Below are 14,055 nucleotides of genomic sequence, written 5' to 3' on the forward strand. Positions count from 1 at the left end.
TATATCATTTAATTTTTCTTGTTATGTCTCCCCTCTCCATCTTCTCATAGAGCTACTTTCTTTTTACTGAAAGAAGCCTATAGAAATTTTCATCAGATTGCATATGTCATGTTTAATACAAAACCTTTGTTTTAGAGACTCAGTTTGTGTCTAAATGATATACATACATACATATATATATATGTACATATAATCTTTTATTCTCATAGCCACTGAAATTCATTTAATCAAATCAGTGAGCCTTTCTAATGTCTTTTCTACATTTTAGAATACTGTTCAGGAATTTATTTATTTGGATATTAACCTGGAATTTATTTTGAGAAAGTTCCAGGACATTGGCATTCACATATTCCAATTACTGTGCTTTATGGTAATGGTATGCTTCAGGAAATATATGAAGAAGTTTTCAGACTAGCCTATTGCAAACAAATAACAGAATTCTAGCTTTGGGAAGATTTTCTTCTTTTTTCCTTGTTCTTTTTAAGAACAGAGCTGAAGGAAAGGAATCCATATTGTAGTTTATATTTATTAGATATTGAACCTTAAATATAAAATTATATTTGTTTTGTCTTTCACTTAAGGCCTCCTTCTAGTGCTCAACAAAGCATTCAGATGAATCTTGAATTTTTGAGGTTATGATCAAACTCTAGATGCCACCAAATGGAAAATCTTTGTGAATAAGTTCAGATGTCAATTATATATTAGTCATCTGAGAACTATTAGCCAAATCAAATCTGGAGAAGATTATCACAGAAAGGAGAATTCAAAAGTTGATTGTATTTCTCCATAGCATTTCATGAAGAGAATCTTCCAAGGTGTATAAGAGTTGCAATGTGGAACCCTCTGTCCCTCAGAGGGAATAATCATGTTCAAAAAATCATAGATCTTGAAGGTTCTGCATTTTCTCAAGTAACTTGTTTCCAGTTATCATCAATGCTCCAAATTAATATGCTTTATTGTAAAGTCTGTTTCTATCATTTAATATTGATATTGCAAATAGAAAAAAAAATACCAGCTCATTTATTCAAGTTGGTGCTCAAGGGCCCAAAAGAAAATGGATTCTTAACAATTAAAATGTGTGATGTTCAACTTAAATGAGAGGCAGTAGGGGATGGTTGAAAGAGGATTAGACTCAGGATCAGGAAACTTGAGTTCAGATTACTATCTATATGAACATAGATAGAATGATAACCCCTCTTTGAGCCTCAGTTTTTCAACTATAAATTGGGGATAACACTTGCATTATTCATTTCAAACAGTTACTATGAGGAAATTCTTTTTATACCAGAGAAACATGATCTATGAGGTAAGTTTCTAAAGAAAAAAACTAAATCAGTTATGAAAATAAGCATTGAGTCATATGCCTAGAAATGAAAAGAATTCAGGATAGTTCTGACTATAACTGAATCTATTCTGCTTTTTGTTCTTTACAGTTTTGGTTTGGTTTTCATGGATATGTATTTGATGGGAAAGATGTTGATGCAGAAAATGATCTGTGAGAAGCTCTACTTTCCTAGTAAGGGGAAAACAGAAAAGGGCAAAAATTAGGTGGAAAGTAAGTTAACATTTATCATTATAATAACTAGCATTGGAAATAATCCTAAAATTTATTAACTTTTTTACAAATAAACTTCCATACAACATGCACAAATATTTGTGCTAATTCTGCAAGCAAATTTGATTTGGGGGACAGGGGAGGAACAGATTGAGGTTACTTGTTTAAAATTATTTCAAGTGTAAGGTCTGCCCTTATATTTATAAATACCATGGGAAATGAACTTTCTCTAAAATGCTTAAGGCAGGGTACCTAAAAACAAGTAAAATCTCCATTTGAGGCTGAAACTTCCCTAATTATTCCAGCTAGAAAAATGTTGATTGTAAAAAGTTTGCTTCATAAATAGAAAAAAAAGATTTTTGATTCATTCCAAGAACACTTTAAGACTGGCCCATCACTGAATGGAGACATCTGTTTAATTGGCAATTAGTCCTTAAAAATTCTGAGGCTGGAGAAACATGTAACTGGTCAATAGAACTGAAAGCATCAGGGATGGAATTTGTTTTCATCCTTTTGCCATTCTAGCTCCTTTTCTAGATATAATTTTCTCCTTTTCTGTCTTCCCTGGTTTTTCAATCTAATGGCAGGTCCTTTGTAGCCATTCTCCCATTCTAAGTACTCTCTTCACCAATCTTCTACAAATATACACGAATGCACATGAAACCACTAGGAAATAGAGAAATAATTTAAAAAACAAGATTTAAGTATTCAAGCAAGTCTGTCATGCATGCAAAATAATATCATTTATTTCCTAGTTTAGATGATTAATAAAAGGGTGCTATACAATAAAACTGTTATGGTCAACTTGGTGGTATACATTGAATGAAACAATGTATTACAGTATTGTTCTACTTGTGAATGGAGAATAGTACCATCAGAAGAAATAGATGAAGCCCCTTTTTGAAATAGGTTACAATACTGTAAAGGTAAATAATAGTAAATAATGGTTGTTCAGTCATTTTTTAGTTGTACCCAACTCTTCGTGGCCCTATTTGAGATGCTTGCAAAGATCCTGCAATTGTTTACCATTCCCTTCTCCAGCTAATTTTATAGATGAGAAACCTGAGGTAAACAAGATTAAGTGACTTGCCCAGGGTCACACAAATAGTGTCTGAGGTCAGATGTGAATTCAGGAAAATGTGTCTTCCAGAATCCAGGCCAAGCATTCTAACCACACCTCCACTCACTAGCATTTATCTAGCATGTGAAGGTTTGTTAAAAGCTTTACAAAGTATATCTCATTTTAGTCTCATGACAACTTGGGAACTTGGGAGATATGTGCTTTTATTATACCCTTTATACAGAAGATGAACTTGAGACATTCAAAAATTAAATTGACCATGGTCATAGAAATATTTGAGCAGGATTTGTTTTATTGTTTCCAGGTCCAGTGTTCTATCCAGTGCATCACCTAGCTACTTCATAAATATGCTACATGATTCAATGTCTTTAAATTCCCTTTACTTAATTTCTAGTTATCACACTGAAACAAAATGTTTGGGGAAAATAGTGTTGAAATTGCAGTCATTTCCACAAAGTACATTAGTCTCCCCCCCTGCTTCAATACCTATTGATATAAATGAAGAAAGTTTAATTAATAATTCATCTATTGGCAATCGATTGGAAGAGAAAATATTTAAGGGTAGTTCTCAAGAATCCATTGAAATACTAACATAAAACTTCAGCATCATTGAATTAGTCCTTTAGATTATTTCAATTTTTCAGGACAGCATAGAGTTGTAAAATTCTCCTAAAAGAGTATACAGTTCAATAATATTGTAACAGAACTGTAGGGCCTGAGAGTCCAAATTTCCCTTAGTTACATGTTTTAAAATTTGTTTATGTTCTTGATAAGTCAATCTTAATAAAATTTTAATAAATTTTTAGCCCTCTAGATGTGTGTGTGTGTTTGGGGGGGTAGTCCATGAACTTGTATGGGGGGAAAATACATCTTTATTTTCATAAACCTTTGGTTTCCTTTGTAACCCTATGTATTTTATTTTAGTCATTTGTAAAATTATTCTGAGAAGGGATATATAGACTTGACCAAATTATCAGAGCAATACATGACAGAAAAAAAGAAAAGATTAAGAACCTTTGGTATAAATGAAAAAGTATTTAAATCCAATTTTCTTAAAGTTATTCATCTCTTTTATCTCTCTCCTTTAGATTTAATAAACCTATGCCCTTTTAACTTTTTCTTTCTCACTAGGCTTTTTATTGGATTATTGAAAAAAGTACAATTAGGCTACTAGGCTATCATAATAGTCTATGCCCTTCTAATTCTGTAGCTAACAAAAGGCAAAGGGAAAAAAAAACCTTCTCTCCAACCTCCTCCCCCATTTTCTTACAAGAAACAACTTTAATCAGATCCTGTATCTCAAGGGATTAAGCCTCATCACAATTAAACTTACCCCAGAGAATCTTAGAATAATCAGTTGATGGAAGGTGCAAAAATGACAAAGTACACTGTAAAAATAAAACCCAACAATGTTTTGAAAGTTTAATAAAGCTTTGATAAAACTGAGCTTGCAGTATTGAGTACAAGAGTTTATATTCTGTATAATCCAAATGAACTTGTACATTTATGTAATTAGAGATTGCATGCCAGAAAATGCAATTATTTTGATTCTATTTTAAATATGTACAATTTACAGTACAATTCAAGCATAGATTCCACAGTAGAGAACACAGACCTGCTGTGCAGTTAATCTGAACCGCCTTTATATAATGTTACGCCCTCAGGCTGGGCAAAATGGTAAGAGATGAGACAGTAGTAGTCTTACAAACAGATCATGAGCCAGTTTTGGGACACTTCCTAATTTATTCCTTAGCAGCAAGTATGCCTTTATTTGCTCTAAAAGAGTCAGTTTGCCTAAGTGTCTATCTTACTACCAGGAAGTGAGTGGCTTATGTACTGGGACAATAAAGTACATTGTACTAGTTAACAAACAACCTTCCAGTTAAAAGTTAAAAATTCAAACAGAATCACATTCTGTTTATTTTCAGTACACTCATCAAAGAATGTATTTTCATGTCCTACCAGATGGCTAAGATATGAATTCACATGTGATTTTTTTTAAGTTGAAGACACAAATTATCAAAATTATTTTATTTCATGTATTTATTTACAGTATTTGGATGAATCAGATTGGAACACATTTGTCTTGATGAATTCTGCAACATAAGAACTCTATGAAAAGGGAGACTTTTGCTGTAGCTAATTTAATTCCATTCATTGAACATTTTGTATCAGAGGGTTTCTTTCCAATGTGTATTATAAAATAACAGTTGGCCAAAGATCATCTTGTTATCGTTTTCTTTTTATCACAGACTCTTTCCCAAGGCCTAAGTCTCAAAAAATCTACCAAGTGACAATGCCCAGGGATTTATATTTTACTCAGTCCATACAAATGCATAAGGCCTTGGAAAGGTGCCATACATAGACTAAACAAAAGTTCCAATAAATCACTTTGAATAAGGGGCCTCTGGATTGGACAATTTGGAAATAAGATGACTTAGTTGGACTAGAAGTCAGAGAGAGGCATTAAATGAGTGAGAGAAAAGGTCATAATTTTTATGTTAAATGTACTTAGTATAGTTGTGAACACAATTCTGTTTCATAGTAATGAATTCATTGAGAATGACATAACAAACCTGGGCGTCTCTCACTCCCAATCCTAGAAAGCAAAGTGCTATATCACAAAAAGAGACAGCAAGAACAAACAAGATTCACTCAGAAAAATCCATTTGAAATGAATCTTAGAAATATGTCAAATGTAAAAATGTACTTCAGAGGGTAGTTTTCTGGAAATAACATCTGTCATTCATATAAGGCAACATTCATCAACAAAGAAAATACCATCCCTACCTTCAACACACATATAATGTATTCATTTCCAGCAGCAAGTTAAAATAAGGGGATTGGAATGGGTTCTGTATACAATGGAAAGTCAATGTTGAGTAATTACTAAACCATGCCTTTCCTGATATTACTTCCATTTATACTATACATATTTTGTATGAACATTTCTTTGCATGTTATCTCTCCCATTAGAATTTGTACTTCTGAGATTCTTTTTTGTATGTCCAGTACCTAATAAACTACTTGTTGACTGCTTTTAATCATCTAATTCCAGCCAGATTCTTTATTCTTATATGAATAAATCACATTTCAGATAGATATTTATGTAAGGGGAGGTGCTACTGGGAGAGCTAATGATGATGGTTCATTCAATGAGAAATTTCCCGGTCCTGAGTTCCCACTCTAATCAGCTACATGTGTGTGAATGTGTGTGTGTGTATGTGTGAGATATTTCATCAGACCTTGAAAATTCTTCCAGTTAAAGAAGGTGAGCAAAGTCTCTTTATTAAATTGTAATCACTAAAGACTTGGTAGGGGGCCTTGAGAGATCAAATGACAATACAAAATGAGGCCTTCATTTGCTAAATTCAGTAGTTCTCACACTTTTTTGGTTTCAGGAACACTTTATAATCTCAGAAATTATTGAGAAACCCTTCCCCCCCAAAATTATTTTGTTTATATGGGTTCTAGTTTTAGATATTTAGTATTGAAAATTAAACTAAAGTATCAGTATCACGAAAATGGTTTTGACTTATAAGGCCCTCCTAAAAGAGTCTCTGGGACTTCCACACTTTGAGAACCACTATACTGTTATACTTTTTTTTATAAAACAAAATGTCATTTCCCCTATTAAATTTACCCAAAATAACTACTCTGTTGTGAGAGGAAACACAAACCAAACTCACAAAAATAACTAAGCAATAATATGTGGCAAAATGATAGAAATCAGGAATCCATGTGCGACCCTTGGAAATTACTTAGCCACTCTCACTTCTATTTTCCTCATCTTTTATACAATATGGGGGAATCGATTTGATGATGTTTTCTATGGTCCCTTCCAGTTCCAAATCTATGATCCTTCAGCAGTTACTGAAGTAGAGAATATATTCAAATTCCTTCTATAATAAAGAAAACCAGAAGCAAGATACATCTTTCCCCCCTACTGGAGCATTTTATTTGTATTTGTGTTTCATACTCTTAGAAAAAGAATTCCAGAATTTTTCCTCCTGTGTTTTTGTCTTGTTTCCTCAGGGTCCATGATGGCAGTTAAAGTTGTAAGCACAATGTACCCAAACTGACAAAATGGTCAGAGATTTTTCTGTGACTTTTCCATTAAACATCAAATCTGGGGCCGAATATACCACTCTTGTATAATCCACTAGTGAAGTTCACAATTTTTCTTTCTCTGTGATCAGCAGTGATCTCAGATTCACCAATGTAACCACATTCATCATCACAGTTAAGAACTGGATGATTACTTTACAGCATGGCCTAATGACAACCTGGCATTCTCCTTGCTTTTCTGCATTGTTGAAGCTTTTGAGAGCATCTGCCAGGATATTTATGAGCACCATGGCAGCAGCTGCTGCAAGGTGGCAGAAAGAGGATGGGATGAGAGAGTGCAGAGAGATATATCCATCCTTGCTCTTTCTACTGCTTTCATCAATGATTGCTCCTTATGAAAAGGGCCAGAAAGAATCAGTGAAGGTATACTATGGTTATCTTCTCAAATGACTGACTTTACTTACACATTTCAAATCAGGTACTCCACTAATTGGCAAGTGCAACTTCATGCCAACAATTCAAAAGTTTCAGAAGTTAGGAAAATACTATCTGCTGAGTTTCAGTACATGTGTCAACTCCTAATATTTTGTGACTCTGAGAGCAATTAGTGCTTGCTCCTTACTCTTCCTCAAATGAATATGTATATAATTATTTGTTTAAATGTTTACAATCTCCACTAAAGTTATAAACTCCTGAAGGGCAGAAAATGTGTTTGTTTTACCTTTGTATCCATGATGAATTGGTCTAGTTTAGAGCCGGGAACCTATTGGGACCAAAAGTTTTCTAATATTCTCTTCTGTAGGTACTCTTTATTATATTCACATTTCTTTTTTTTCCCCCACGACCCCATGTATTTCTTCTGTACAAGAAGTTCCAGTCTAAATCAATGGGATCAATTAAATAAAAAAAAAATTGCTAACATAGGGAAAGAAGTGAAGCAACAATAAAACTATTTAGCAGAAATAAAATACACATGTCATGAATACATTTGTCCTGGATAAAGATTTATCCTAGTTCTTCATTAAAAAGTCATCTTCCTTAGAAGATAATTTTTTGGTTTAAAAGTGAGAAAAATTCCATACAACAATGTTTATATGGATCCAACTGATTCAGACTGCAATAGAAAGATTTGTCACTGAAATTTTAATCAGATTCTGACATATTCAAAGTAAATTGACTACTAATTACCACAATGATTCAGCATTTGTTCTTGTGTTGGGTCCTTTTTTTGAGGTGATTTGAGAATATAAGTCTTTTGATATTTTTAGAAAACATAACTATCTGAAACTTATTAAGATTTTAAGAAACAAGTTTAACTTTTCCAGGAAAAGGATCAAATTCTACAAATTTCAAATCAAACATCTCCTCATTTTTAGCATTTTCACATCTCTTGTAAAAAATCATAAAGACACTTTATATAGTGATATTACTGCATGTTTGTATCTTGTATTTAAAAAGTTAACTCTATAAGGGTTATCATTTGCACAGGCCTAAAATAGTACAAACTCTTTGAATGCCTCTTATAAAGAATAAGTGAAAGTCTCCCGTGATCCTAAATAACAGATAAACAGAAACAAACATTAAATCAAATTTTAAAATGACACATAATTTAAGGCTCAAGGAACTGTTTAATAATGTTGTAATGCCAATAACCTTAGCATTCTAAGAAAGTAAACATGCAGCAGGACTATTATATTGAACAGAATAATACAATCTCTATCGGAAATATATATGTACATGTATATATGTGCATGGGGACACATACATAAATGTATATATGTTAACTTAAAATTGTAGTATGCCCTGAAAGCTATTCACTCATTTTTGTCTACTCTATAATTTAGAAATATAGGAGAGGATAACACCTCCTTAAATATTTTTTCAGAATATACAATATAAATATAATAAGAATCATGCCATAAAACTAAATGTGAAATTTGCACATTATTGCATGCTTGTTGTGATATTACATGCCAGTTAATAATAGCAGGTCCCTTCTGACTTTCCCCCATTAAAATTTCCATTTTCTGCATAGTCAGCTTCACTTGAGAGGAGCAATGTTACCATGGGTGCATGGAATACACAGGGAAATGTCAACATTTTCACAATCTGTCCTATGGAGAGGCTTTCTCTTTCAGACAAAATTTGGTCTACTACTAACTTCAACTTTAAATAATGCCTAAAAGTCTGCTCTTGTTATGTGAACCGATCAGAGTTCATTTTTCTTAATTTGGCTGGAAGGTTTCCTTCCATTCTGGCTGCACCTCCTGACATCTTTTGAAGCTTTGGTGGCAAATCAGCCACTGATTGGCTCATGGGATCAGACAGCATCTTGGTGGTTTTAGATACCAGTTTTTCTTCTGAATTTCCAGGAACTGAGCTTATTCGTTGAAGTTTCATGGGTAAGTCTCCTAAACTATAGGCCTTTTCTGAAGTTGTAGAACTCATTCTTAGGAGTTTTTTGGGAAAGTCTTCTCTTCCAGTAATTTTCTGCAACTTCGATGGGAGTTTGGTACTAATGTCATCTATTCCATCTAGACATTCAACAGAATTATTCCTTTCTTTAGTGTTAGTTATGGCTGGTGGTATTAAAGGGGAGGACATGAGAAGCATTTCCTCCTGTTCTTTCACACTATATGGTGGAGTGGGGACTTCAAAGGTTGCATGAAACTGAGAGTAATCAACTTTAAAGAATCCTTCCTCTAAGGAAATAACAGGGAAAAAGCGGTGACCCCAAAGAACTTCATCCTCAGTGTATGAAGTCCGGGCTTGACAGGTCATCCCTACAAGAAGGAAAAAAAAAACAAAAACAAAGAACTTGATAAATGATATGTAATTAAAACGGCATATAAAATCAGCAAGAGTCAATAATTCCCTTTTACATTACTACAAATGCTTGCTTCAAGCATGTGATTTTTAAGACTGAATACATTAATTTGTTAGAAGTTTGAGTTTCTTGATTTTTCCTATTATCTTACCTCATTGCAAGTAAAATGATAGCTATAACTTATTACATCTATGTATATGTACATATAATATATATCATACAATATATGATACATTAAAAAGTAGTAATTTTTTACCTTTAAAAGATACCTACTGCCAGATCCAACTAATCCTGATTTTAAAAGAGAAAATGATTAGTTTGGGTATCTAGAGTACACAGTTTACACCTCTTTGGAGAAACATATCATTTGAGAATACTAGACTCTGTTAACAATGCAAAATTTTGATCTACAAAATAGAATAAGTTAACATTTTATTATGTATATATATAGATCATCACAATATGAGACAATATCTGTGGAAAAATAGCATTAAATTCCTCCTATAGGATGCAAGATTGGAAATTCAACCAACAAATTCATTCAACATTCATTCTCTAGGCTTTTAAGCAATAATAGTGGTACAAAAGAGAAAATGGAAATTTCAGTGTTAAAGACATTGTTTAGCATAAACTCTGCTTATTCAGCAAATATCCTATTTTGTTTAAAGGAAATTGATTGTGTTCATATCTGTTATCAGGCACTATTCTACTTTTGATTGTCTATGATACTAAAGAGGCAGGGATTAATGATATTCAAAGATAATGCCCAAATCTAATGTCAAGAAGTTTTACCTTCTTGCCTAGAAAGCAACTACAAACTCTGCAAAACAGACTTGTAACACTGATGAAGAGCACCTGACTTTTTAATTTCTTTTTCCTTTCTGGAAGGGGCAGAGATAAATCTCAGAGACTTTAACTATACTCTCCTTTGCTAGCTCTGTTTTTTGGTTGTTGCTGTTGTTGTTCTGCTTTTTTTTTCTGATGTGGGAATTAAATATTTAATCAGTTACATCCTTTTATAACAATTAACTTGATTGGGGCATATAGGCCATCTAATTGCTTTCAGATCTATGAAGTTTCTTTCTCTATATTCTTTTATGGAACTTATATAAGACAAAGTTATTAATACCATAGTAGCTCAGAGTTTCAGGTCAAGAAAATTTCTAACATTCAGAACAAATTTTCAATCCTCCTTATTCCTCCAGAACAATTCCCTCTATTAAGCAATCTTTCACCACTTGACAGACTCATAGCTTATTTGACTTTGTTTTTATGTCTCCCAAAAAATGTGACTTCTCATGAAATATTCCCAAGCAAAATTTACCTTTCATCTAATGTCCCAAAATTCTATTGCCCTTTCAAATTAGATTATAAGACTTTCTCTACACATTGCAATGAACCTTAACACATAGCTTACAAGATTGGTTGATTAATTCACATATTTCCTTCAAGTGATTACTGAGACAAATACAGAGACAAAGAGATGACTGGGGGTTGGGGTGAGGTCAAGGAAAGGGAGAGCATCTTACATACTGAAGAAACTTTTGTACAGGTATTAACCAGTAGTAAAATGGCACTTAGGCCATAAAAATACATAAAGAAACATATGCATACGAAACACAAATCATTTCTAAATAAGCATAATGAATTTATTTTTAAAAATCACTGATCTGAGAATCAAGGAGACTTGTATTAAATTTTAAATTCTGCTGCAAGTTAATTCACTACATGACGTTAGGTTAGTTACTTATTCTACAGCTCTGATAGACGTTTTCCTGTCTCAAAATTTCTGAGACTTAGTCTCCTTATCGATATCACTTGTACTACTTACTTCATGAGGCTGTTGTTAGAAAATTGATTTATATATGCCTCATATAGATTATTTCATAATTAGCACTTTTTTACCCACATTCAGCTTGAATACATAAGTTGAAAGTAACTGATACTTATGAGTGTATCCCAACTATGTCTCATTGAGTGAAGGTTGTTCCTTGTATTGGCTTGAACCCACATCTATTATATTCTAACCCAGATGAATAAAAGTTGATATGCCAATAGGCATATATTTAGTCCAATTTAAAGAGTTGAATAATTTTAATAAGAAATTTTAATGTTTCTTAATATGAATGAATGGAATTCACTTTGGTTCATGGCATTTAAGAAGAATAAGAACTGAAAGGAAAACAATAGATATTGTAGGGTTATATCTTCCCATCTCCCATCCTTATGGAGAACATTCTTCAAACTTTATCATGTTCCTTCACTCACCATTTTCAAATAACAATAGCCTGGGCTACAAATAGTTGTAATATTAACTCTGAACTTCTTTGAGGACACCATTAAGATCTCTCCCTCTGATCCCCAATGAAAACAGTGATGGAGAAACAGGTACAAACTAGATGTAAGCTTATGTAGCTGTTTAGTTAGTTTGGAAGATTCTCTTGGTAGGTTTGTAGTATCTGAAGGAGAATATATAAGTATACATTTTTGTGTGATAGAGCAAGAATTTTCTTCCTTTGAAATATGGTGCAAAGAAAAACCATAATGGTTGCTACTAAATTTAAATGTTAGATTAGATCATAGATATACTGACCCAGATTTAGATGTAATAATCTTCAATGACATTTAGGATAAAATCTTCATTTAAAAATATTCTATTCTTGCTCTAGCAATGATATCTCTAAAGGGGTGTATTTGAGAAAAGTTGACAGGCCTGAAATGTTTTTGTTTATATTTTGAGAGAAATCAGATAATGTATTTCCAGAAACTGATACTGAATGGGAACAAACAAGAACAAAGCTTTTGTCTAGGTATATTTTGCACATGATTTTTTAAAGAGGGTTCCTCAACTGAGATCTGTGAATTGTCATTACACTTCCACCTGGACTCCTTTTACTGATATGCAAAATGAATCAAATACATTAAAGAAGGCAATAATTTCCAAAGTTAATTTGGAGATGCTTAATTAAGCATATTTTTTAAGAATTATTTTCCCAATTCATTATTTCCACTTCTCCACTCTCGGCTTTTTCGACCTTTGACTCTCCAGTCCTACATTCATTGAAGCAGATGATCAAGATGAGTGAGAGAATCATAAAAACTTCTAACAATCTATAAACTTTCCTTTTTGAATTAATATGGATAGGTCATTCATGTAGGAAATAAGATCTGTTATCATTTGAATATGGCCTCAGTTGTCCATTGAAAGTGAGTCAGGTTCAGATCCCTGAATCAAGAGTGTCAGAGAAAGGTACATCAAGACATCCAGACCAATCAGGGAGAAACAGGCAGGAGCCCAGGGATGAGTTCTCTTTTCTTTGTGAAGGGAAGAGTTGCCCTAGAATAGCTTTGCCTGGAGAGAAGAGTCTGTGCCTCAGAAAGCTTTGAGTTCTGATGGGGTCTGGTCAATTGAACTCTGGGGAGTTTACTAACAGAGGATTGTAGGAAAGAACTATGAGTGGCAAGGTGACATTGTCCTAATGTCAAAACTCTTGCCAATCATATGGTACTGTTGAGTGGCTTAAAGGAGGAAGGTCTAAGAGGAAGACTGTACTGACAATTAGTCCATCAAGAGATAGGCTCAGATGTACTGGATTGTCACACTCTGTTGCCAGAAATCACATGCTTGATAGGCATAGATTGTGTGTAGAGGTGCCTCACAGATACAGGAGGAAAAGAAATTAATTCAAAGGCCAAGAGCATTGCACAGTACCCAGACTGTCATCCATTGGTTCTGTTTCCCATAAATCAGGTCTTGGGGTAGTATAGTTCTGGAAAAGGCAAGTGAGAAGAATGTCTTTGTACAAGACTCTTTTCACTAAACTAAAAATAATTGTGCAAGTTATTGATTTTAAAAAAACATGTAAACTGATTAATATTAGTTTTTGCAATAATAATCTAAAGAATTGGTATTATTCCTTTCCTATCCATTTTTGGACATTTTTTCAAATAATTTCATAATTATCTTAGTACCTTATAGAATTTATATCCTATTACTTTAAGCAAATCATATTTAATGGAGAAGCTTCTCTAGACATGCATTAAAATTCCATGTTATTTCATTTTATAATTAATTCTCTACCTTTATGCTATTTTCCTTCAAATGTTCCTCTCTTGCTCTGCAAGACTTCAAAAACTCTAAACTCTGTGAGAGAAAAGGAGAATGGACTTTTTTGCTATTTTTTTACATTAAAAAAATTTTAAGCCCAGGTTTGTGATAAAGTTCCTTTCTTTTTTGCAAGGCAATGGGGTTAAGTGACTTACCCAAGTTCACATAGCTAAGTAATTATTAAGTGTCTGAGGTTAAACTTGAACTCAGGTCCTCCTGACTGCAGGGTCAGCGCTCTATCCACTACACCAACTAGCTGCCCCAGAGAAAGTTCCTTTTACTAAGGCTAGTCAGCATCTCCTTTGAAACTTCTAGTCTTAGAAAATTGCCTGAGATGAGTCTTTGTCAGAGAGGTAATGTATATTGAGGAAATCAAAATATTTCCCAATCAAGATATACATACTGTGGAAGACTAT

General features: G+C 33.2%; 1 protein-coding gene across 2 annotated transcripts in view; it reads right to left on the reverse strand.

Annotated features, from left to right (window-relative positions):
• Positions 1–927: 927 nt before the first annotated feature.
• Positions 928–14,055, reverse strand: part of KCNJ3 (potassium inwardly rectifying channel subfamily J member 3) — a 185,058-nt gene continuing 171,930 nt past the window's right edge. The window contains exon 3 of one of the 2 annotated variants that reach the window (XM_074215958.1): positions 928–9,487. In XM_074215958.1, the coding sequence (XP_074072059.1) occupies positions 8,901–9,487 (587 nt within the window). In that variant the 3' untranslated portion in view covers positions 928–8,900. The remainder of the gene's footprint in view (positions 9,488–14,055) is intronic. The other variant, XM_074215959.1, reaches the window with a different exon arrangement.

The sequence above is a fragment of the Macrotis lagotis genome, chromosome 1, assembly GCF_037893015.1.
Source record: "Macrotis lagotis isolate mMagLag1 chromosome 1, bilby.v1.9.chrom.fasta, whole genome shotgun sequence".
Taxonomy (NCBI): domain Eukaryota; kingdom Metazoa; phylum Chordata; class Mammalia; order Peramelemorphia; family Peramelidae; genus Macrotis; species Macrotis lagotis.